Raw genomic sequence first — 23,801 nt, forward strand, 5'->3', positions numbered from 1 at the left:
GGGGGCAGAAATGGACCTGGCCATGAGCCTTGTGCTGCCGGGGTCTCAGGCCTGGCTTTCTGGGGGTGGGGGGTGGGGGGAAGAATGATCTCTAGACACACATGAGGTGTTCTCAGCCCAGGACCCCTTCATCCAGAGCCCTCCCTTCTCTTCATCTGTTCCTCTCCTGTCTTTCCCAGCACTCCAGGCCCTGGGCATCCTACGCCTGACAGAATTCAATCTAGACTCATGGCTCACTCCCCCAGAAATAGTCACCTGGCTCTCCCAGGACCTAATGCAGTGCATGCAGTAAACATCCTCAAATGACTGGAAACTGAATGAGAACCATGTCCCAGTCTGGTGTGCCTGTACTAGAACTGACTCTATCTCTTCATGGAGAAAGAGGGATGATTTTTGGATCAAATTAGCCCTGGGTGAGATGAGGTCATTGTAGTGGGATGGTTTAGTTAGTATTCTCTAAGGACAGGAGATCCCAGAGCTGGGTCTACAGTGTGGTAGTGGGGAAGCTGCCCCTGCAGGATGCCTGTGTGTAACATGTTACCCTGGAGTGGGACAGCGTAGCTTCCTGTGGAGGTGGAAACAGCTACGTGGACTGAGCTAGTTGAAACCCTTGAAACTGTTTCCCCGCCTCTGTGTGGTAGCAGCAGTATCTCCCCAACCCCACCTTTGTCTCACCTACTCCAAGAAAACTGACACACAGAAATGGAAGACCAAGTTGGGAATAGGCCAGACTCCACAGAGTGAGTGAAAGGCACAAGGTATCATTTGGGAATGGGACTGTCAATTGGAAAACAAAAAATGTCTCCTACTTTGCCACACAAGGCATTGTGATCAGCACTCAGGGTAAACCATGAGCCAGCAGTTTGCAACAAAGCTGGCAGGCAACTGGGATGCTGAGCTGGAGGATCGTGTTCCGGAGGGACAACACCCCTCCTCAGGTCAGGCTGGCACTTGGGGCAACTATTTCAGGCTGGAAGGGATTAAGACTGAAGCATGACGACTGAGCGTGCGCACGCGCGCGCGCACACACACACACACACACACACACACACACACACACACAACCTAACCACTTGGTGTCATCTCCCATGCTGGCTCCTGAGGTCTGCCTCTTATGTTGACTAAGCCTCTGGTCCTAGTCCTTAGGAAGTCAAGAGTTTCTTTCATGCAAGACCCCACCCATCCTGCCTCAGGGAGACAGTGACAAGGACCTGATTGGAGGAAGATGCATAGCAAGTCCTATTCATCTTCACTCCTTAGAACCAGACTGTATGCAAACTCATGTTCATCTAAATGGTAATTCTTCCAAGCTGACCACCTCCCCTTACCCCCACCTGGCCTGAAAAGTCACAGGGCACACCCTCAGGATGCTCAGCATGCAACAGAAGTCCCAGGCCTTGGCAGAGGTGACTGGAGCACACCACCTTCAGCCCCCTGACCACTTCAGAAAAGCAGAGCTTGCTGCATGTCAGAGAGAAGCCCACCCTCAGGAGGGAGAGATGGGCCATCAGCATCCTCCATAGGCTGCCGGGAAGTCACAGAGCTAAGAGGGGTTTCCTTAATAGGCTGCTAAGCCCAGCACCTCAGGGCTGTGCTCACTTCCTACCTCTTCTCCCTCTTCCAAACTCTTGCCTCCCAGCAATTAATTTCTTTATTCTGTTCATGCTCTTCATCTCGCTATGACCACCATTCCCCCTCCCTGTGGTCCTTCGACCTCAGCTTGACCTTTACTGCCTTTGCCCCTGTCAGTGCCTCTCTGCCTTTCTCTTTACTGCTCCTTTCTGACAATACTTGGACCTTTTCCTGCCTTCCTTCCGAATGATGTTTGTCTTTCTCTGTTTGTCTTTCTTTCCCCTTTTCTTAGTTCCTTTTCCTTCCCCTTCCTCCTTCTCCCTTTCTCCACCCCACAGCTTTACTTCCTTCAATCAATACCTACTGGCCCCTGATCACACGGAAGACATCATGGCCACAGCTGGCACCATAAGGCAACAATATAAAGGAACGAGTCTATTTCAAGAGAATATTAGCAAGCAGAAGCATGAGTAGCTGTTTTTAGATCTGTAATAAAGTGATTTGGTGATTTCAAATATATAAAATGCTGTGTCAATGCAAACAGCATGTGCTTTCTAGGAGAGGAAAGTGGGGTATGCAGTTTCTCATCTAACATCACACATGGCATTTGCTACATTAATGGCAGGCTCTCAGCTGCAAGAAGGAAAGGATCTGTCATAGAAGGGGATCGGAGAGCCTCCACTGGACAGCAGCCTCACCACCATCTCTGAGAAAAGGCTAGTTTGGCCTTAGACAAGAGGGATTCAGTATGGACGATGTCCCCTCAACAAATAGGCATGGGGAAATGGTCAGGGTACCCAGAGCAATGTGGCTCAGGAATGGACCCCGAGGCTAGACCTATGAGGTCTTAAATGTCAGGCAGGCAGATGTGAAAGCCCTGGTGGCAGCCGGGCTCTGTAGACTACACAGCCTTCAGGAAGACAAATCCAGCAGCAGTGTAAGGAAGTACAGGTGTGGAGCAGGACTGACAGGCGGCCAGGAAGACAGGCAGAAAAGGAGGCGGTGGCCATCCGATGAAATGAGGAGGGCAATCTGAGTTACACCAGTTAGCAATAGCTCATTGTGTATCTTTCACCCTCTGCCTTTGGGTGTCTTTGTTTGATCCAACAGCCCGAGTTTCTCCTTCTGTGGGGTCAGAGGCTTTTTCTGCAAAGGCGATCCCAGGGCCGTTGTCACTGGAGCTCAGAGGTACCGAGATCTGGGCATGCCCCAGAGATCTGGCTTTTACCATCGGTGGCTCTAACACCTGGATCACCCAGAGCCCATGTTCACTTTCCCCACAAACTCCACTTCCCTGCAAATGCCTGCTTCCTCCATGCTAGCTTGTCAACCTCAGATAGATCCCCAACCCTGTGGGGCCACTGTGGCTGCTGTGCCTCCAGCCAGCCCCTCCTTCCTTGCATCTCCACCCCGCTACCTTGGTATACCCCCAACTCCAGAGCTCAAGGTAGAGTCGGAGGGCCCAGGAGGGGAAATCCAGGGCCTCTCCAAGGACCTGATTATTTCCAAAGACTTGTGCTAATTTTCTGATATGATCCTCACATCTCTGTGAGGCACTAAATCCTCATTACTTTTCCTGACCGATGCATTCTAATTAGATCAACACTTAAAAAAAATTCACAATAGCCACAGGATGGCTTTCCATCTCATTAACTCCTCACTTATTATTTTCATGAAAATTACTGATAAAAATGTGCATCTCCATTTGGTGAGGCCTCGAAGCCTCCTCGGCTCCTATCTAACATCTCTCCCGTCACCCGGGCTGCGCAGCGTCACCATGGTAACCCACAATAATAGAAACTAATAAATTACAAACGAGATGCTCGTTGAGCAATTATTGTCCTCTTTTATGCAAGTTTCTTGCTAATTTCGATCATAAGGGAAAGTACAATAAGACTCTGAAGGAATGAGTCTATTTCAAGAGAATATTAGCAAGTAGCAGCCAAGGCTGCTGTTTTTAGATCTATAATAAAGTGATTTGGTGATTTTAAGCAATACAAAGAAGAAATAAACTTCTTGCCCTATGTCCTATGTCATTCTTAGTATCAAGTCCCAGAGAGATTCCAGTGGAGTAAACATGATGCAAGAGGGAGTATGCCCGTGGAGGGGGCGGCCACAGTGTAAAAAGTGTGTCCCTTCCTTTCCCCCTGACAACCAGAGTCATCCCATACCTAAAATGAAAGCAGCACAGCCTCTCGGGTAGCCTTCCCAGGAGCTCTCATCACTCACTCTTAGAAATGTTAACCTGCATCTCAACCCCTGTCTAAGGACAAGGGCTACCGTGAGCCTCCCAGGGGCATCGTGAGAAGGAAATGAAGCTGTGAGACTACAGTCTATGCAGATGTCAGCAAGTGTGGTGTACAGGAAAAGTCAGGTAGCTTTCTGGGTTTGCAGACTTGGAGAACACATTCTGTCCTAGCGAGAAGTGCCTTTTCATTCTTCCCTATAGTGTAGAATAGGCAGCATCTCCTCGGAGGAAGATGACAGGGGAGAGCTCAGAAGAGGTCAGTTGAGGTGTCTTTTACAGCAGCCCTGCACCTTAGTGGGGCAGAGGTAGCAGGTAAATAGTTAGAGGATGAGCCAGGAGAAGCAGTCCCATGGAATTTGTCTTTATCTACTAGGTGGGCAGAATCTGCCCGAAGAATCAGTTTCCTGGGAGGTTTCTTTCAGGAGTGCTGAGAGCTAGTTCATGCCCTTCACAGGAGAATGTTTGCCAGGAGGTCTACCTACAGTCCCCAGCTATCAGCTAGGCAAGTGTCTTTTTATCCTTTAGGGATCAGGGCCCACCCACTTGGGATCCAGGAATTTTTTTTTTTTTTTTTTTTTTTAATACTGGCTCTCTTAGATGGTCCTTTAGGGGATGCTCAGACCCTGGCAGGTGGGAGTCTATGTAAAACAGAACAAAACAAAAAAGGGGGTGGCTAAGGGAGCAGGATCAAGGGTTTGAGGCCAGCCTAGGCTACTTGCTAAAACCCTGTCACAAACAACAATCAAATAAAAGTAAGGATCTGTGCTGTTGGATGGACAGAAGAGGATCTGATGACTCAAACTGCTTTGTCCAGGTCACTGCAGTCCTCCACTCCTAGCTGAGGAGCTAAGGCCCGTCCCTATGCATTACCTGTGAGTGAAGGTTTATGGAGGGCTGGTTGGGGGAGTAGGGACCCCCGAGGTCATTCCTGAGCAGGTTATCACTGTGCATCTTGGTTTTGAGGCAGGTGATGTAACGGTTGCAAAAGTCCTTGCAGAGTTCATTGACTTTCTCCAACTCTAGCAGGTGGATCCTCAGGACCTGGATTGCCTTCACCATCTGGGGAGAGGAGGAACTGTAAGCCCAGGTATCTGTACTACATCCCCTCCCCATCAAGCTTCCAACCCCAAGCTGGTGCCCGGCCTTGCTGTGGTTCCTGTTTCCCATCCACATGGTTTAAACTCTCCATATGATCTGTTGATTATTCACTTGCTTTTAGCCCACTGCTATGGAAGCTGTTCTGGAGGCAGTTGTGGTTTTCTGAGGACAGCACTGACCTTAGCATTAGAAGTCTAGATTCAAGCTGCAGGTTTGCCATAGATAGTCTATGTGGCCTTGGACAACTTGCTTAAGCCCCCTTAGTGTCTAATAAATGGGAATATTATACCCTCCCCAACAACTTTACACATTTGCTGAGGGATCATGGGAGAGGACCGTGGCATACTATAAAGCATGAAGTACTAAGCAAAAACAAAGAAAACAGAGGTCAGAGTTTCTTGGAAATGCCCCAGAGGTCAGACATTGTCTATTCTTAAGTTTATATTCTGTGTGCTTCATGTGATATGGGCTGCCTTACTCTCGTGATACCCGCTGATGGACTGGATAATCCAGCATGACTTAGCTGGGTGCTGGCTACCAACTGTCTGCTTTCCGTGCCCTTTGGGTTACTACACAAGGGCCTCTTCAAATGGACATCCTTGATCCTAACATGGCTGGAAGCTTCTTTGCATTTGAAGCTTTCTTCTTTGTTGTCATTGTTATTTTTATTGGGGCTTGTTTCATTTATTTTATTTCATCAGCTTTTAAGACAGGGTTTCATGTAGCCCAGGCTAGTCTCCAACTCATTATATAGCTAAGGATTACCTTGAACTCATACTCCTTCTGCATCTATCTCTCAAACACAAGGATTACAGGCATATACCACCAAACTCAGCTGCTGCTCTAATTGTCATAAAAGGAAAATATATGGACAGTATGGAAAGCGCAGAATGAAAAAGACAACTGTTTTTATTCAGTTACCCTAAAGGAAAAGTTTCAGTTTTCCTCTGTTTTTTTTTTTTTGTTTGTTTGTTTGTTTTGTTTTTGTTTTCATTTTTTTGAGACAGGGTTTCTCTGTATTGCTTTGGAGCCTGTCCTAAAACTAGCTCTGTAGACCAAACTGGCCTCCAACTCACAGAGATCCGCCTGCCTCTGCCTCCTGAGTGCTGGGATTAAAGGTGTGCACCACCAACGCCTGGCTTCCTCTCATTTATTTTAAACTTTTATTTATTTATGTGTGTGCATATTGCTATGGTGCTCTCATGGAAGTCAGAGGTCAACTGGGAGTCAGGTCTCTCCTTCCATTATGTGGGTCCACAAGATTGAACTCCAGGTTGTCAGGCTTGCCAGTAGGTGAGCCATCTTGCTGGCCTACATGCATGTATTTTAACCAATCTCCAATAAACTTATACATACAATTTTGCTTTCTGGTTTTCCCTTAGCTCATCAAATATGCTTTTTTAAGTGCCAGAATTGTTTTCTCTATCTCTTTTCTGGACTGTGAGCTGTGAGAAGGCAGGGATGACATCTAATTGGCTCACAGTGTTACCTTATTTACATAGAATAAATATTGAACGGATGAGAATTATTTTCAGTTGTCATATATGAGTCCATATGTGTGCTTTATTTAACTAGTTCTCTGTTTCTGGGTACTTATAGTACATTCAAATTTCCAGTTTTATTTAGAAAAAAAGTTACACAATGAGGCTAGATGACAAAGTAGATTTAATTCAATGATAGAACAGTTACCTAAGCATTCATTAGGCCTTTGGCTTGATCTGCACACACACACACACACACACACACACACACACACACACACACAATAGAGACTATTTTCTAAATATGTAGCTCTGTCTTCCATTTCTGCATTATTTCCTCAGTACAATTCCCAAGAGTGACAGAAGAAAAAAATCTACATGCATTGCTATGGATCATGACAAATAAACCCAAATTGCTTTCCAACAAGGGCTTATTCAAACAGTGTTAGGATAACCAGACATCCATAAACAAGCAAACAAAAAACCTGAACCTTAATTTAGACTCCACATCTAATACAAAGATTAATTCAAATGGAATATGGAACTAAATATAAAATGAAAAATCTAAGATTTTTAGAAAAAAGAAATCGGAGTCAGGTGTTGTGGCCCATGCTTTTAATCCTACCACTCAGAGGCAGAGGCAGTAGATCACTGAGTTCAAGGCCAGTCTGGTCTGCAGAGCAAGTTCCAGGACAGCCAGCATTACACAGAAACCCTGTCTCAAAAAACAGAACGAACAAAGAAGAAAAAAAGAAAACAGAAAATCTTGTAGGATTTATTTAAGACTTGATACCAAAACCATAATCTAGAAGTGGAAAATCACTTGCTTGCAAAAATTAAAATGTTTGTTCTTAAAAAGAACCTGCCAAGCATGGTGATACATGCTTTTAATCCCAGCACTCTGGAGGCAGAAGCAGGAAGATCTCTATGAGTTCAAAACCAGCCTGATCTATATAGGGAATTCTGGAAGAGCCAGGGCTACAGAGAGAAGCCCTGTCTAAAAACAACAAAACCAAAAAACAAAACAAAACAACAACAACAAAAAAAATCAAGAACAACAACAATAAAAAAGACCCTGTGATTTTGATTATCCCTTATGGAAGGTCTTACCGTCCCTTGGGAGTGTATGGGGGATGGGATGGAGGGGGTGGGGGGGCATTGGAGGATGGGAGGGAGAGGGAACTGGGATAGATATGTAAAATAAGAAAAAATATTAAATTTTTAAAAAATGAAGAAGACGGAAAAAAAAAAGAGCCTGTGAAGGAGATGAAAAGTCTATGGGCAGAGAGAATATTTACAGGCCACATATCTAAGAAAGGACTTGCACCTAGACCATGTAAAGAAGTCTTAAAACTAAATGGCAAAATAACAAGCAACCCAATTAGAATAAGGGCAAAAGGCAGGATCAGATGCTCTGCTTAAGAGGATATACAGATGGCAAATAAGCACATGGAAAGATGTTTGATGTCATTAGCCATTAGGGAAATGCCAATTGAAATCACAGTGAGGTATTTCCGCACACATATGTGTGCTTACAGTTAGAAACAGAAAACAGAGGAAGAACTGGACGCTAAGTTACTTGTACATTGCTGGTGGCAATGTGAAACAGTGTAGTCACTGTAAACAGGGGCAATGCCTTGCAAAATTAAGCATGTCTGCTTCATGTTTGAATGTCTTTAATCCTAGTTGAGAGGCAGAGGGAGGCAGATGTCTGTGAGTTCAAGGCCAGGGGTTGTCTAGTGAGTTTTAGGCCATCCAGGGCTACATAATGAGAAACTGCCTCAAAACCAAAACCAAAACCAAACAAACAAAACAAAGCAAAGCAAAACATCCAAACGAAGCATATACTTACCATGTGACCCAGCAGTTTGTGGGCATTTATTCCAGAGAAATAAAATGTACATTCTCGCTCTGCTCTCTCTCTCTCTCTTACACACACACAAACACACACACACACACACACACACACACACACACAGAGTTGTTCTAGGTGGCTTTATATCAAGTGGCCTCAAACTGGAAACAGATGAATGGATGAAGTAACTATGGTACATCCATGTCACAGGCTACAACTTGGCAATAAAAAGGAATGAGCTATTAATACACTCAACAACTTGGATGTATCACAGGGAATTGTGCTATGAGAGAAAAACCAGTCTTAAAGGAATATATACTAATAGCACAGTGACATTTACAGGACATCCTTAAAATGAAAAAACTATACAGATAGAATAGATTAGCCATTAGTGGGATAGAACGGAGGAAAGAGGAAGAACTGTTCTGTACCTTGACTGTAATAATATTTACATGAATCTGAATGTGACAGATTTACATAGAACTTAGCATGCATGTATGTACGTACAGGTGGGTGTGTGTAAAATTGACAAAATCTGAATATGGTTGGTGAGTTGTTCCTGCCTGTGAAATTGAGCTCTGATATATAAGAAGAGGATCAGGACCTCTCATATTAATGCTTATAATTGCATGTAAATTTATAATTATATTAAAATAAAAGGAACACATGTAGGTGGAGTTACTGTCTTTCCATATTGTCTTATGTTGATCTGTATATTGTGTGGGAGATTCTAATGCCAGCCTCCTAGTTTTGGGTAGCATTATGATGCCTGGGATAAACTCAGGCAACATAAACATGAAACAAGGGGCTGAGGTGATAGCTCAGTTAGTACAGCACTTGCCACAAGGCCACAAGCATGGGCTTGATGGCCAGGTCAGCTTTAAAAACACAAAGAAGAAACTGTCTCCCTGAGAACTTTGACTATGATGAGTAAGGGCTGAGCTCTGACCTCAACTAATTCAGGCTTTCTGGAGTAAAACCGGAATTAAGGGTCACAGTGAAGTTTTACACAGCGGTCTGTTACAAGATCTCATCCTACAGATGCCAACTCCATGAGGCTAAGACTGGGGAGTGGTGATGCCAGTATAGGTAGTTTGGACCAAAAGCAACTTGAGATAGACATATTCTTGTCTACATTTCTGCTTGGCTTCAGCCTAGAAGGCCTTGTCTTGTGTCTATTAGAGTAATCAGCACTGAATGAGACTCACAGCGCACTTGTGGATGGATAGACAACAATGTTTCATTACTGTATGTCTGCCACTGCCTTAAGCTCATTCTGTGCTCTGTCTGATTTATTCTAGACAACATCCTTCATAAGCAAGTACTCTTACTGCCCACATTTTATAGTCGAAGAAAATGGTGTCTACAGATAGTTTTTCATCCCAAGGTCACACAGCTGGTAAGCAATATGAAGCCTCATGACCTTATCCCTGAGACCAAATTGCTTTATCCTTCTCTGGTCTCTCAGGAGCTAAGTATGTTGAAAACGATGGCAGTGTAAAGAGTGTATGGTTTGGGGGTAAGTGGAAGCCTGCAAGGTGAGGGGACTGTGCAACCATCAGAACCTGTGGCTGCAGCCTCTCTTCTAGGCCATCCCTGCCACTGGGAGCTGACCTCATTGTCTTGAACTGTCTCTATGTTCTTTCAATGTGCTGATTAAAAAGTTCTTCCTCGCTCTTTTCGGGTCTTGGCCCCAAGATGACCAAAAAAAAAGGAGGAACAATGGGTGTGCCAAGAAGGGCCGCGGCCATGTGCCTGGTGCGTGCCCAAGGACAAGGCCATTAAGAAATTCATCATTCGGAACATCGTGGAGGCTGCAGCCGTCTTCGACACCTATGTGCTTTCTAAGCTCTATGTGAAGCTGCACTACTGTGTGAGCTGTGCCATCCGTAGCAAAGTAGTCAGGAATAGATCTCGAGAAGCCCGGAAGGACCAAACACCCCCGCCACGATTTAGACCTGTTGGTGCTGTGCCACGACCTTCTCCAAAACCCATGTAAAGAGATGGTTTCGTGAAGACAGAAGTAAAAAACACCTTGGAAAAATAAAATGGGACTTATACTTGAAGAAGAAGAAGAAGAAGAAGAAGAAGAAGAAGAAGAAGAAGAAGAAGAAGAAGAAGAAGAAGAAGAAGAAGCAAGTTCTTCCTCACACAGGACTCTAATCTCTCTTGCCTTACTATGAAGGGCTTACTCAGCCTTCTGAAGAACCAAGGACATCTAGTACCTCCAAAAGCATAATCTTCTTCATTTAATTTTATCTGTGTACTGGACAAGTCATCTGACTTGAATAAATTGCTCAACTGTTTTTGTCAAGACAAACCCAATCTTAATATTATCCTCTTTCCTCTTTCTTTTCTTCCCTTTCCCTTCCCATCCTTCCTTCCTTTTTCCTTTCCTTCTTTTTTTCTTTTCATCTTTCATCTCTCAATTGCAAGACTATCCTATCCTGCTTAACTTTTGGAGGAGGGAGTACAGGGTGTAGAGCCATGGCCTCTCACATGCTAGGTAAATGCTCTTTCACAGCTGTGCCCGGCCATATTCTGCATTTAAAAATCAACATTTTATTTTAAAATAGTCTTATGACATGCTTACACATGCTTACATAAATTTATACAGATATCACACACCCCAAAAAACATGCACCTCTGTTCATTTAAGTATATAACTAATATGTATTTACTATGTAAAAATGGAAAAACTCCAGAGAAATGAAACAAAGTAAAAAGCAAAAATTTATCTATATGCCCAGAATGCTTAGTTCACATGTAGTACATGCATAGTGTGTCTTAACTAGTTTTGGTGTGCAGGGGCCAAAAGCGGTCATATCCTGGGGTCTGATAAAGCACAGATGAAGGATTACTCTTTTATGGGCTAATAGAATTGGTTTAAAGATTTAAGAAGGCAGAGTAAATCATAATGGTACTCTGAGGCAATGAATATGTAGGACCTCTTCAATATTAGAGAAATAGATGCGCAGCGCTGTGCACGAGGGCAGGGCACTGTGTGCAGGGCAGAAACCTATGGAGTTCAGTGCCATGCAAACTGGATGCGAGCCCTTCAGTAGAGGACAGGTTCAAGGTTTACTCTGAGCCTCGGTCTCCTCATTTGCAAAACAGACACTCACAGGATTTGCTCAGGGACAGCGGGTAAAATGTGAACATATTTTGGAAATTACAAAGAACCAAGTACATTTTTGTTTCCTTTTGTTTTCTCTGGTTTTGTGGACAGGGTCTCATGTAGCTCAAGGTGGCCTGTAAGTACCTAAGTAGCCAAGGATGACCTTGAACTTCTGATTCTTTTGCCTTTACTTCCCAAGGGCCCAAATACATACTAAAAACAAAAGAAAACATAGCCTACTTTGAGTAATTTCTCATACTCCATTATATTTCCTATGGTTTGACTAGTAGAAAAAATAATTCCTGGGGTTGCCTATGTATTTTCAGTGAATAAAGCACTTTTCATCCTAAGTCTCTAACCTTTGATGCATTTGCCTCTGTGTGAAAATAAAATGCTGGCTTATTAACCAATTTTTTTCTAAATGATTTGGGTCATAGAAATTTACTTCAAATCCTCCAGCATATTGACAATGACCCTTAACTTATTTTTTTAAAAAATATTTTACTAATATTTGATTATTTGTATATGTGTGTGTCAGGGTGAGGGTTTGAACAAGAGTCAGGTGCCCACAGAATCCAAAAGAGAATAGTGGATCCCCTGGAGCTGGAATTACAGGTGGCTGTGAGCTGTATAATGTGGGTGCTGGAAAATGAACTCCAGCCCTCTAGAAGAGTAGTGAGTGCTCTTAACTGTTGAGCCATCTTTCCAGCCGGAAGGCTACTTAATTTAATACCACCACTATGTGTGATGCATGTGTCCTTAATTCCAGTTTCCTCGGTTTTATTCTGTTAGCTTCTCTCTCCCCTTTCTGTCTCAAAATAAAAATTCTGCCTTCTGCAAAGGTGGTCTCTTCAAACAGCAAATCAAGATGCAACCCCATCTTGTCATATCCAGCATTTTCATGTGTCCCACGGTCCCAGGAAGGTACCCAAGACAGGGACAGCTTCTTTCCTACAAGGCTTCATGCTGTGATGTCCTGAATTTATTGTTATTCCTTGGTGTTTTAGAGAAGTGGCTTAAGCTTTACCTATGCAACTTAGGTTAATAATAATATCCACACTTTAAAATCATCGTGATGTTGAGTAACATTATGTTTGCTAATGTTACTGCCATGCATCACAGGTGTTTAGTAAATGTCAAGTCCTTGTCCCGATGCCCCCCCCCAACCGCCACATATATCTTCAAGTTCTTTTCTAAATGTCTGCCTTTCTTGTAGGTTTTGGCCTCTTCATTTTATGAAAGTGACTCCTTGTCTCTCAAAACATTTGTAAACACAGCAGTTTACAATTTGCAAAAGGCTTCTCACTCCATTATCTTATTTGAGCCTCTTTACCCCAGGGATACAGGCAAGATTATCCATCACTCTGTTAGAGATAAGAGAACAGAGGCTGGAAGATGAGATAGCCTGTTCCCTTCCTTGCCTTGGGGGAAATCTCCTTCACTTTCTCCTTCTGCAAACTGGGAAGGTGGGTGCTCATGTGGGGAAGAAGTTTATAAACACGCATTCCTAAATCATGAGCTGACATTTCCTGTGGGTCACTGAAGCAGCCAAAGCTAAATGCTAAAGAAGAATTTTCCCAACTGGAGCAGCTTGGCTTGGCCCAGGGGAGTGCAGGATCCCTAAAATGAAAAGGTGAACATGGATGGCAGGTGAATGCCAGGGGCTGGAGGAATGCCAGACAAATGGATGCTTTATGGAAGCTACCATGCATAGCAAGTTAAATCATATTTGAGTCAAGGACTGGCACTTCCACCCAGATGGCCTCAGAATTTGGAGAGGCAGTGAGGGGCCAGAGTGAATAGCCTGGGCTTCTCAAGATAGAGGAACTTTCTTCAAGCCCAACCTTGTAACTTCTTGGTCCTTGGTTTCTTTCTCTACTAAATGGGGATAAAAACACCTCTTTGCCAGGCTCCTATGAGAATCTGAAGAACAAAGTGGGGAACTCAAGAGATGGTTTTGGAAATAGAGAGTTTCTGTACCTTAGTTTCCTCAGCTTTAAAATAAGATAATAGTGGCGCTGGTCGGGGGGGGGGGGGGGTTGAGCTCAGTGGCAGAATGCTCACCTAGTATGGGCAAGGTCCACTAGAGTAAATAAAAAGTCACTCTGTTGTACTGAGCACTAAATGAGATGTGGCTAGAAAAACAACAACAACAACAACAACAACAACAACCCAAACTAAACTAAAGCAAGACCTGACTCCTTTCCTAGAAATTTGTCAGAACACTAGCACTCTCTCACTCTACACACACACACACACACACACACACACACACACACACACACACACACGAGAGAGAGAGAGAGAGAGAGAGAGAGAGACAGAGAGAGACAGAGAGAGACAGAGAAAGGAATGTTCTGAGGACTGAACCAACTGCCTCTAGAAAAATGGGCATAATATTGTTAATATTACTAGTAAGCTTTGTGGGTTTAGAATGAAGATTACATAAGATAATGGATGTAAATAATTTAGGATAGCACCTGGAACCTGTAAGTGCTCTATAAATGCTAGTTATTATCATCATTGATATTCTTATTTCCTTTCCTTTCCCTGGTTCTGTGAGGTTTGCAGGTCCCTTCTAGGCAGAGTGCCCAGACTGAAGGCTGGTGAGTGACTCTCAGATCAGGGCTGAATGAGGTCTCTCTGGGCCTACAGCTCTGGGCTGGCTCCTTCATGTGACTCTTCACTCCTAACTCTGGCCTCCAGGCCTGCCTCTTCAGAGTGGGCCCAGGGGCCTGGGAGGCCCCATTTTGGAACTGGCTTTGCGGTCAGGCAGCCATAATCTGTCCCTGGAGCCACACCAGAGTCTCATTAAAACGTGCCCCATAAATGTTAAAAAATTTACACATAAAAAAATTCCATGCATGAAACTGAAACCGTACGTTTTACAGCCTTGGTTTGAAATCTTGCATAATATATAAAACCTTGGCCTTGCACCGGGGGCCCGTAAATCAGGTTTTATAAAACAAAAAGCTTTTACCTTTCAAAGGGGTTTGGAGAACTTGCAAATTTTACAAACTTTACCAAGTGCCAGTCAGAAGCTGCTGGGCCCAAAGAGGGGATCGGCTCTGCAGGTCAGGCAAGAAAGAAGCCTGGTGTAGGAATTGTAGTGGATCCCAGAGGGCTCACCGGGGATTCCAGATTAACCACCTAGGAGTGGAAAGCTGTCCCCATGGTGCAGAAAAGGTCTTCCTGCGGGCTCCCGGGAGAGAGATTATTGGTGTCATTCTCTTATTTGCAATGAGGGCTTCATTGTCCCCAGGGAGGGGAGGAGTGCCAGTGGGAGGAGCAAAATAGCAGAAGTCTAAGGCCAGGGCTCTCCTCTGTAGATATGTGGATCGCTGTGTGGAAAAAGCTGTGGGAGTGGACTCCCTTTTTAAGGTTGGATTTTTAAATCCTAATTTTTTGGTAATTACGTCTTCCTTCCAGTAGAGGCGCTGTGGAGTGGCAGCCTTACAGGAGTCCCTCCCTCAGAAATCTGTGACTGGGATCCTCTCAGATATTTGGGGCAGCTCTGAGAGAGCTGACTCAGCTGTTTCCATGGAGATTTGTCTGGAAAAGCGGCTCTGGGAGATTGCGAGGAGCACAGGAGGGTGAGACAGGCAAAGAGCTCCGAGGAGGGAAGGAAGAACAGTTAGGGACTGTCCAAGAGATGGGAGAAAGCAGGGAGGGTCAGGGAGAGGCTGGAGGAGGGTGTTGGGAGAGGAGCTTCCGAAGGGCAAAGATTTGGGGGACCCAAGTGCCTTCCTTGACAATCCCACCTATGAAAGTCAATATTCAAGGGCAAATGAAAGCTGCCCTCACACACACATATATAAAAAATAAATCTCTCAATTATCTCAGCTCATTTGCTTGGGGTCCCTCATTTTATGTCCCTGCTCGGCTGCGCAGTATATCTGTCCGGAGAAAGAGTTACAGTCCGTTGGGCTACGTGTGCCGGGTTGTAAAAAATACAGATGCCAAATTAACTGGCTGTGGCACTCGGCAGCTGATTGAGCTGGTAATAACGGGATCTGACCTTTTTCTAATTTCTAATTATGTGCATCTCGGCTGTGCTGGCGACATGATTCCTGTCCTAATGATAGCTCCTGTGCTTGGCCTCTGTGTCTCCTCCTTTTGACACGGGGTTAGGAACCAGTGGCAGAGTGCACTGCTGGATTCCCCTACCCTACCCCAAAAGTTGTAGGATCCAGACTATACCAGGCCTTTGACAGCCAGCAGGTAATGTTGGGGATCTCAAACACTACCACAGTGAGATTAATTTTCAGATGCAAAGCATTTTAAAAGGCCAAGTCTATGAGCCATCCCCTTAATTTATTAGTCACACGAGATAGGTGCAGTTGGCTATATAGATGAGGAAACTGAGCTTCAAAGAAGTTTAGTCATCAAGATCACACAGACAATAAATGATGACGCTAGGCTCATTACATGTGTGTGCACAAATGTATGGGGGCCCTGTCTCAAGTCAACCCCAACTTTTAGAAGGAGCTGTCTCCTGGCTCTACAGCTGCCTGAGGCTGGGTTCTGAGGATCTCCTTTCCAAACTGTGGAATCTTCTGACTCTGACTAGCTAAAGAGCAGGGCAAGGCTAAGCCAGCCTTGCCCTCACAGTGCAGCTGGAAGACCAGCTCAATGAAAGCTTTCCTAGAGATCTAAGAGGCTGCAGCCAGGGTTCAAGGCCTGTTAGGGGAGAGGGAGAGTCAGGGATGAGCAGAGGTAGCTTTGGGGTTCACAGTGCCTACTCTAATATTCCTGGAAGCCAGTAGGTACTTCTTCCATGTCTGGGGTCTGTTCCCATTTTTAAATCATCACGACACCACAAAGTTCCAGGCCAGGTGTCATTCTCCTGGTAGCCGTCTCAGACTCCACAAACCACTGCTCTGAACACTGAAACAACAGTGTGAAAAATTCACAGCCCTTGGTAATGCCGAAGTCATTCATCTGGTCTGTGTAAGTACTAAATATGTGTGTATGTGTTCACATGTGTACTCATGCATATGTGTGTTTGTGTGCCTGTGAGAACGTGTAGTTTTCCTTTCCTTCTGTAGCCACTTTTGCTTCCCTAATTAATTCTGCTCTCTTTTGGAGCACAGATAACAGCTAAACTCTGGTAGGAGGTCAGCATTACCACCTATGTGTGTGTGTGTGTGTGTGTGTGTGTGTGTGTGTGTGTGTGTGTGTGTCCCAGAGATCAGCAATACCACCAATCAGTGTGTGTGGGTGTGTGTGAACTGTGTGTGTATGTGTGTCAGGGGACAGATCTGCAGAGTTTCCAGATTTACTGTGATAATCTGGGCAGTTCACACACAGAAAAAAAAAAACAAAATCAGGTTCAGCTAGGCTGTGGTGGCTCACACCTTTAATCCCAAGCACTTGAGAGGCAAAGGCAGGTGGGTCTCTGTGAATTCAAGGCCAGCCTGGTCTTCAAAAGGAGTTCCAGAACAGAGAGAGAGACCCTATCTTGAAAAACCCAAGCCAAACGAACAAACAAAACAAAAACTAAACTAAAACAAAACTGAGGTCCTGAGGTTAATAATTCCAGGAGATTACTCAGCATGATGAACAAGTACAGTGGCCTCTCCAATACCTTTCTGAAGAATTCCCAGGATAGATGAGAATTTCAGATTCCAGCTGACCTGGGAGCCACTAATACTAATGATGGCAGCTGCCTTGGACATATAAAACATAGAGTCATAGGACCTCTTTAAATCTACAGAATCACAGCTCAGCTCAGGAACCTGTATTTTACAGGGTGTAGTGATTATCTGAGTGGAAAACTTTTTGGAAGCATGATCTACTGTATCCAGTAAGAGGGCAGGGCCTCTGTTAAATCTCCCGGCAGGACCAGATAGGTCTTTTCCCATGTGGACCAGCTTGAATGTCTCTCTTACCCTCCCATAACTGCCTCTTTTGTCACAGCCACTGGTTCTCTGCAAACTCGGAATAGCTACTTCTGGCATTCTAGCTGCTAGTCCCTCCACCCCCACCCTCTTCCTGTAAGGCAGCGGGTGGCCAGATACTGGCATCACATTGGTAGAGGTGGAGGAAGCTTTGGCAGCAAAGCCTGCTGCTGCTAGAATCCTGGTTTAAAATGCTCAGAATTGGTTTTCAACCATGAAATAGACATATAATCCCGGTTCCATAGTGGGCACTCCAAAGCTTTCTGTTGAATTAATGAATGAAAGGGCTTTTAGGATATCTGGGATGGGATCACTGGGTGGAAAGACTTCAACCAGGATGTAGGGTGGAGGGTCTTTACCAGATTGTCCAGTTCTGGGTCATCACTGAAGAAGGGCTTGTGTTCCTGCTCCTGCTGGTGGACAAAGTTCTCGATGTCCACATCGAAGCTGGCGGAGGTGATGCACTCAGAGCCCTGGGTGGCCTGTTCACATTTCTCAAACAGCAGCGTCAGGAGCGGGAAAAGAGGGTGCCTGCGGGGACATCAAGAGCTCACACATATGCACAGAGACCAGGTTGCTGCTGGGACTTGTGAAGCCCCTAGGCTGTCTTTCCAGCAGTTCTATCATTTTCTTTCCCAAAGTCCAATTTCTCAAGAATGTTCCCAGTCCCCAGGCTCTGCCAAGGTGGCAGCATTTTGTTCCCTGGCATGGAGGGCCCGTTCTTGGGGCCTCAGAGGGTTCCTACCTTTTCCCTTTGGTCAGATAAACTGCATGGAGAGGTTATAACTCTTCGAGGATGTTGGTGCCCATTTTAGACTCAGCATGAATCCAGGAAGGAAATGTGGGAACTAGCTAGAGAATTCTTGGATGTGAATGTTAGCACTAGGTGACACGCAAGCTAAGATTCATAGCACCATTTATGTTAAGTACTTCATCTTGCACATGTCCATTATAGAAACACAACACACACATGCACACACACACTGAAGCCAGGTGAGGGCAACAGATGTGTATAAACAGTTGCATGTTTGCAAGCGTACACAGGGTGAAATATATGAGCCCCCAAACTCATCCACATACGTCCATGTCTGCTGGCAGACTCAATTTGCATCAAAATATCCCAGTTGTATTTGTAAAATCTCTCTACACTTTCATCACCAAATCCTTAGCACGGCTATAATTAAATGGCTATTTGCATCATTATATGTTTTTCTCTGGGACTGTCTCTGTGTAAATGACTGTCGAATCCAAGAATCTTGCCATGTATACTCATAGATGGCACTTAATAAATAGCTGGTGACTGAATCAATAAATAAGTTGTGGTGTGTGTGTGTTTCTGAGATATGTCTATCTGAGCATACATGTTTAATCAAATGGGTCTGTGCATCTTAGTGTAGAGATCACCATCTCCTAGAAGTTTCCCCGACTACCCACGGTCTTCATCTCTCTCTCCCAAATCTCTGAGTTTTTGTTTCATTACCTGCCTACTTACCTAGACTGCAGTCAGGAAACACTCCTGAATACCCAGAATGTGGCAGAGGTATGTGAATTCTCACAGATGTTGTTGTTTGTGTGCTCATTTGCACACATAACCACATATCACACTTATTTCTGCAGCATATACTCCTGTGTGTGCCTAGGTTGTTGACTCTGGGGTGGCGAGAGCCCCAATCCCTTCTTCCCCTGTTCTTCCAAGAAAGCATCTGTACATCCTGGCTGAGACTATAACGTCTATGTTTTTATTGTCTATGCAGCACTGTTTGGTGGGAAAGGAAGAGGAGGACCTGGCTGCTGGTTCTCTGCCACAGGGATGGCCTGCCTAGCACTTTCCAACAGAACTTTCTACAGTGATGCAAATGTTCTTCAGTTTGCTCCATCTAACACAGGAACCACTAATCACGAGAGACCAATGAACACTTGAAATATGGCCAGTGCAACTAAGATGTTGAATCTTTAATTTTATTGAATTTTAATTAATTCAAATTTAAATAGTCACATGTGGCTAATAGCCACCACATTGGAGAACACAGTAAGTCCCGAGAAGGAAAATAGACACTGTTCCCTCCCCAAGTGGATGCACTGAGGGCAGAACCAAACATCTATCTATCCAGCACAGTATATTCAGTGTCACTGGGTGGGCTGGGACAAGCTCTGATGTCTGTCCCACCCCGGAATCCCAGAGGGGGCGCTTAGCCTCATGAAATCACACTCACCCAGCCTAAGTTTTCCTACTTAGGTGTTGGAGTGGTGGGAAGATAAAGAGAGAGAAATTCCCACTTCAGATGACCGCCTGATCCTTGTTCAGAGAGCTGATGTATAAACTCCTGGGCCCCCGGGCTGTGTACTGGGCTTAGAGTATGCAAGAAGAGGGCCAATATTAAGGCTTGCACTTGTGCATCCCCAAATTGCCAGAGGCTCTGTTGTACCCTGATGGGAGCTGACAGGGGAAAAACAATGGGTGAATTTAGCTACCCAGCTGAAGACAAAGAGAACATCAGGTGAAGGGGTTAAACTCCAGTATAAGTCTTCATTTGCAGCCTCCAATACTGCAGCATATTATAGTCTAATCTAACCTGATCCCAGTTTAATGCAAGATTCTCCTGGCCCTGAGTGGAATACCAAAGAAAGCCTCAGTGGCTGTAATTTAAGCAGAGCCCTGCAGTGGTTTAGCTGAGAGCCATGAAAGGCAAATTCCAGACGGTGTTATGAATTATTGCGCCTTATGAACCTTCCTACTCTCAACAGATGCCTGCTGCCATTTAAACAGCCACTAGATCAATTAGGAATGAAAGGCACAAATCGACTCTGTACAAGGGCACTAAATTACCAGGAACTAATAATCCGGAGCATCGTGCCAGGTGGTGGGGTGCAGCCCATGCCCCAACCCACAGCAGCCATGCGGTCACTGTACATCCTGCCTCACTGGCTGGAGGGAGGGTGGGTAGCTGCCAAATAGGTGTGTGTGTGTGTGTGTGTGTGTGTGTGTGTATGCACATGGGTGGACGGGGGTTGAGTGCAGATTTTCCGTAGAGCAAGTGTTTGTCCTATGCCAGCATATGTGTTTCACTGAGTGTGCATGAGATTTTGTATTCATATGCACATAGGGTTGTGTACATGCAACTGGGGGCCTGACTTTGTATGCCATGAGTATAGTGTATGCCTTACTTGTATGTGATGTGTGAAGAGTTGTGTTTTCTGTGTACACAGCATGAGTGACATATGGGGTGGGTGGGTGGGGCCTGCCAGAATTCAATGCTCTAGCTAGGAGCACAGAGATTTCCTCTGCGCCCACTCTTGCCTCTGCAGGGAGCAGCAAGCAGCTTTCCTTTAGAATGGTCAGGGAGGACCTCTCTGAGGAGGTGACATTTAAGTCAAGCCTGGAATGATGAGGGGGCAACCATACAAAGAGCTGAGGGGGAGGTGTTTCCTGCAGGGAGAAGGAAAGCAAGGCACTCTGAGATGGGTGATGCAGCCAAGTGTGATAGTGTGATAGGGGGCAGAAGGAGAGGAAATGATGTGGCTAACAGGGCTGCAGGTTATGAGGTACTTAGTAGGCTCAAGACATAGCCACAGAGCCAGGCTGGCAGGGATGGGGGTGGGGCAGAAGGCAGTGGTGTCAGACATAATAAGGAACTATACCCCCTCTTCTGCAGAGCCACTGTATGGGTCTGTACTGCAAACCTTCCACTTGCAGATGTCAGGTCTCCCTAGAATGAATGTGGGAAGCATATTTGGGGATCTTTTGTTTCTTTTGGGAGTATTTTCTTTCCTTCTTCCATTACATCTATGCATGCATATATGTATGTATCTATCTATCTTTGTATCTATGTATCTATCCATCTATCTATCCATCCATCCATCCATCCATCCATCCTTCCATCTATCTACCTACCTACCTACCTACCTACCTACCTATCTACTTGGGGTGAGCACATGCCACATTGCACATATGGAGGTCAGAAGACAATTTGCAGGAGCTGACTCTCTCTATCTACTGTGTGGAACCCTGGGGATTGAACTCAGGTGCCATGCTTGGCAGTAAATGCCTTAACTCAATGAGCCATCTTTCTGAGCCACATTTGGGGTATTTTCCATGCTTTTTATGTTGGTTAAGGTTTATGGTATTGTCCTGGCCTCCTGCTCCCCACATGAGCTGAGCAGGGCAGTTAGTAACACTGTCAGCACCCAAAAGTTCCTTTCTCTTATCCCACTAGGCTCTTGTGATTGCCTCATTCCACCGATACAGGGTCCTATCCTCAGGAACCATGCCAAGCTGATGGGGCTACCCATGCTCTCCCTCTAGGTCACTCAGTGAACTAGTCTCCTATTTCCATGGGGATGGCTAAGTCTATATTACCTCCAAGACAGGTCCAAGTGACCCTGATGGGTTCCAGGGCTGCAGCCATGGCTTTGTGCTTCCCTAAGGCTGTCTCCAGAGCAGTTACAGATGAGCCACCTGTCTAAGTTTTGTGCCTGCCTAAGTTTTGATCTGTATTTTCTTAGCTCCTCTTCCTGATCCCTGCTGCATAAGCAGAGGAAAAGCCACAGCCCCCATTGGACACCACTAAGTAGTCCTCTCCAGCAACTTTATTTTTTAGTGCTGGTGATCAAGCTTAGGGTCTCATGTATAGCAGACAAGTGCTTTACTACTGAGCTACACACCTAGCTAAAAGCACAGGTTTTAAGGGAGCCTTTCTTCCTGCTGTCCAGGTCCATTTGGCTGTGGACCAATACCCTTCAGAAGCTTGAAGCGGGAGTGTGGGAACTTAGTCCCCAGGGCCAAGAAGATGAACGAGATATGAGAGATGGCCATTAGACTTTATTTCCAAAGTGCAAAGGACATTTGACCTCCACAGGAGCTCACCTTCTCCCTCCCCATCCGTTCCCAACTCTGCTCCCCACAGGCCACCTCCCTCCTGACCGCCCCCTCCACCCCAATCTCTCTTAAGCCGTTCAAAATTTGGAGGAAATAAATCTCACTGCACTAATTCAGTGAGAGTTTGAGCCTCGTCAGTGCAGAACAAATAAAAGGAGTGAACTGGCATGACATTTTACTGCAGAAGAGAGGTCGTTTCCAGCCACTAATAAAAAGGATTTGACACAGACTAATAAAGAGAAATGAATTTCTCTAATGGCCTAATTTAGCACATTCAGCACTGTGCCTCTGCCTGGGTGCTGGGAGCACGGACAGAGGCAGGAGGGAGGGAGGAGGGACAAGGCTGGTTTCTGGGCGAGGGGGAGAAGGGATGATCTCAAATAATAACATTTTATTATTTCTTTTCTCTGCTCCGAGCCCCCGGCCCCGCCCCCACCCCCATCACCTCTCCCCAGGAGCATCCGAACTAAAATCAAACCCAAGGTATGCAGTTCCTGTTAACGATCCAAAGAAATAAAGAAGCCCTCTCCACAGAATTGCAGCCTTGTGCTAGCTTAAGAAGGTGATTAAACCGGATGTGTTGATTTCTACAGGGGTTTAAGTCATCGTTTGGTTTAATTATTTCTGACACTTCTGCCTTCATGTTTTCCACATCACCCAAATAAGCTGGTCAAGAGTGCCCAGTGCAGGACTAAGTGGGTGGGACCATTCTCCCGAGGGAAAACAGATAGATCAGGCTTGCAGGCTGAGGCCCTTGGCAGGAGTTCCCACCACTCCCCTCAGCTGGAAAGGCTGAGGCCCCTGGAATCTAGATAGTCCTTCCAAGTCCCTGCAAGAGTCTTTTGCAGGGTCAGAAGTTGCTTATCCTACATCCCCCAGGCTTCTTGGAGCCAGTGAGAATCCACAAAGCCCTTTTCATGCCCTCCCCTCCCACTTCAAGACAGGTTCTTCAAAAAAGATTGGGGCTGATGTTTCCTTAAAGTTTTTGAACTTTTCCGGCAGTCTTTCACAGTCTAATCTGACTTGAAGTTCCTCCTCTGTGGATGCAGCATGTGTCTAATTATGAAAGGGACACAAGAAAAGACAGTTGGGTCCTTTCCCATTTCTCGTTCTTCCTCCTTAGACAACTTGGCTGTGTTGTTTCTTTTGTTTTTAATTTAAAATGCCCCCCACCCCCACTCAGTGGAAGAATAGAAACAGAAACAGAGAGGGGAAGGACGCAAACAGCTTTGGAGAGGCTGGGACTCAAAAGTGAAGAACAAAGTGTCAAAATAGACACACAGTCAGAAACAGGCCACTGCTGGTTGGGAGGAACTTAGGGATTGTCCCAGGCCTTCGGACACTGTCCTTGCTCTTTCTGGATGATAAATCCTGATTCACAGTCAAGCCTCTGCCTCTTCTTTCCGTGTGACCTTGGTCAGGCTACAGATTTCAATTATGAGTTCAGCCAAGTATGTGGCCACCCTCCGAGCCTCCAGACTCCCTCAGTACCCACCCACCCTCACCCTACCCCACCAGAATCATTCTGCTGAGATATGGGCAGAGGGAGCCCAGGCTCAGTGTCCTGTAGAGCCCTGTGTTCCTTCCAAAGGGGAGAGTTAGGAAAGCTTTTCCCAGAAGGGACAGAGTGATGATATGTGATAGAGATTTCTG

The 23,801-nt window shown here is 45.3% G+C and overlaps 1 protein-coding gene across 2 annotated transcripts in view; it reads right to left on the reverse strand.

Moving 5' to 3' along the window:
• The window catches only part of Pknox2 (PBX/knotted 1 homeobox 2), a 260,987-nt gene that overhangs the window by 26,882 nt on the left and 210,304 nt on the right, over positions 1-23,801 (reverse strand). For both annotated transcript variants that reach the window (XM_051197087.1, XM_051197086.1), the window contains 2 exons: positions 17,632-17,803; positions 4,691-4,879 (listed from right to left, as the gene is read on the reverse strand). In XM_051197087.1, coding sequence (XP_051053044.1) covers positions 4,691-4,879; positions 17,632-17,803 — 361 coding nt within the window. The remainder of the gene's footprint in view (positions 1-4,690; positions 4,880-17,631; positions 17,804-23,801) is intronic.

This window comes from Phodopus roborovskii, unplaced genomic scaffold (assembly GCF_943737965.1).
Source record: "Phodopus roborovskii unplaced genomic scaffold, PHOROB, whole genome shotgun sequence".
In the NCBI taxonomy this organism is placed as follows: domain Eukaryota; kingdom Metazoa; phylum Chordata; class Mammalia; order Rodentia; family Cricetidae; genus Phodopus; species Phodopus roborovskii.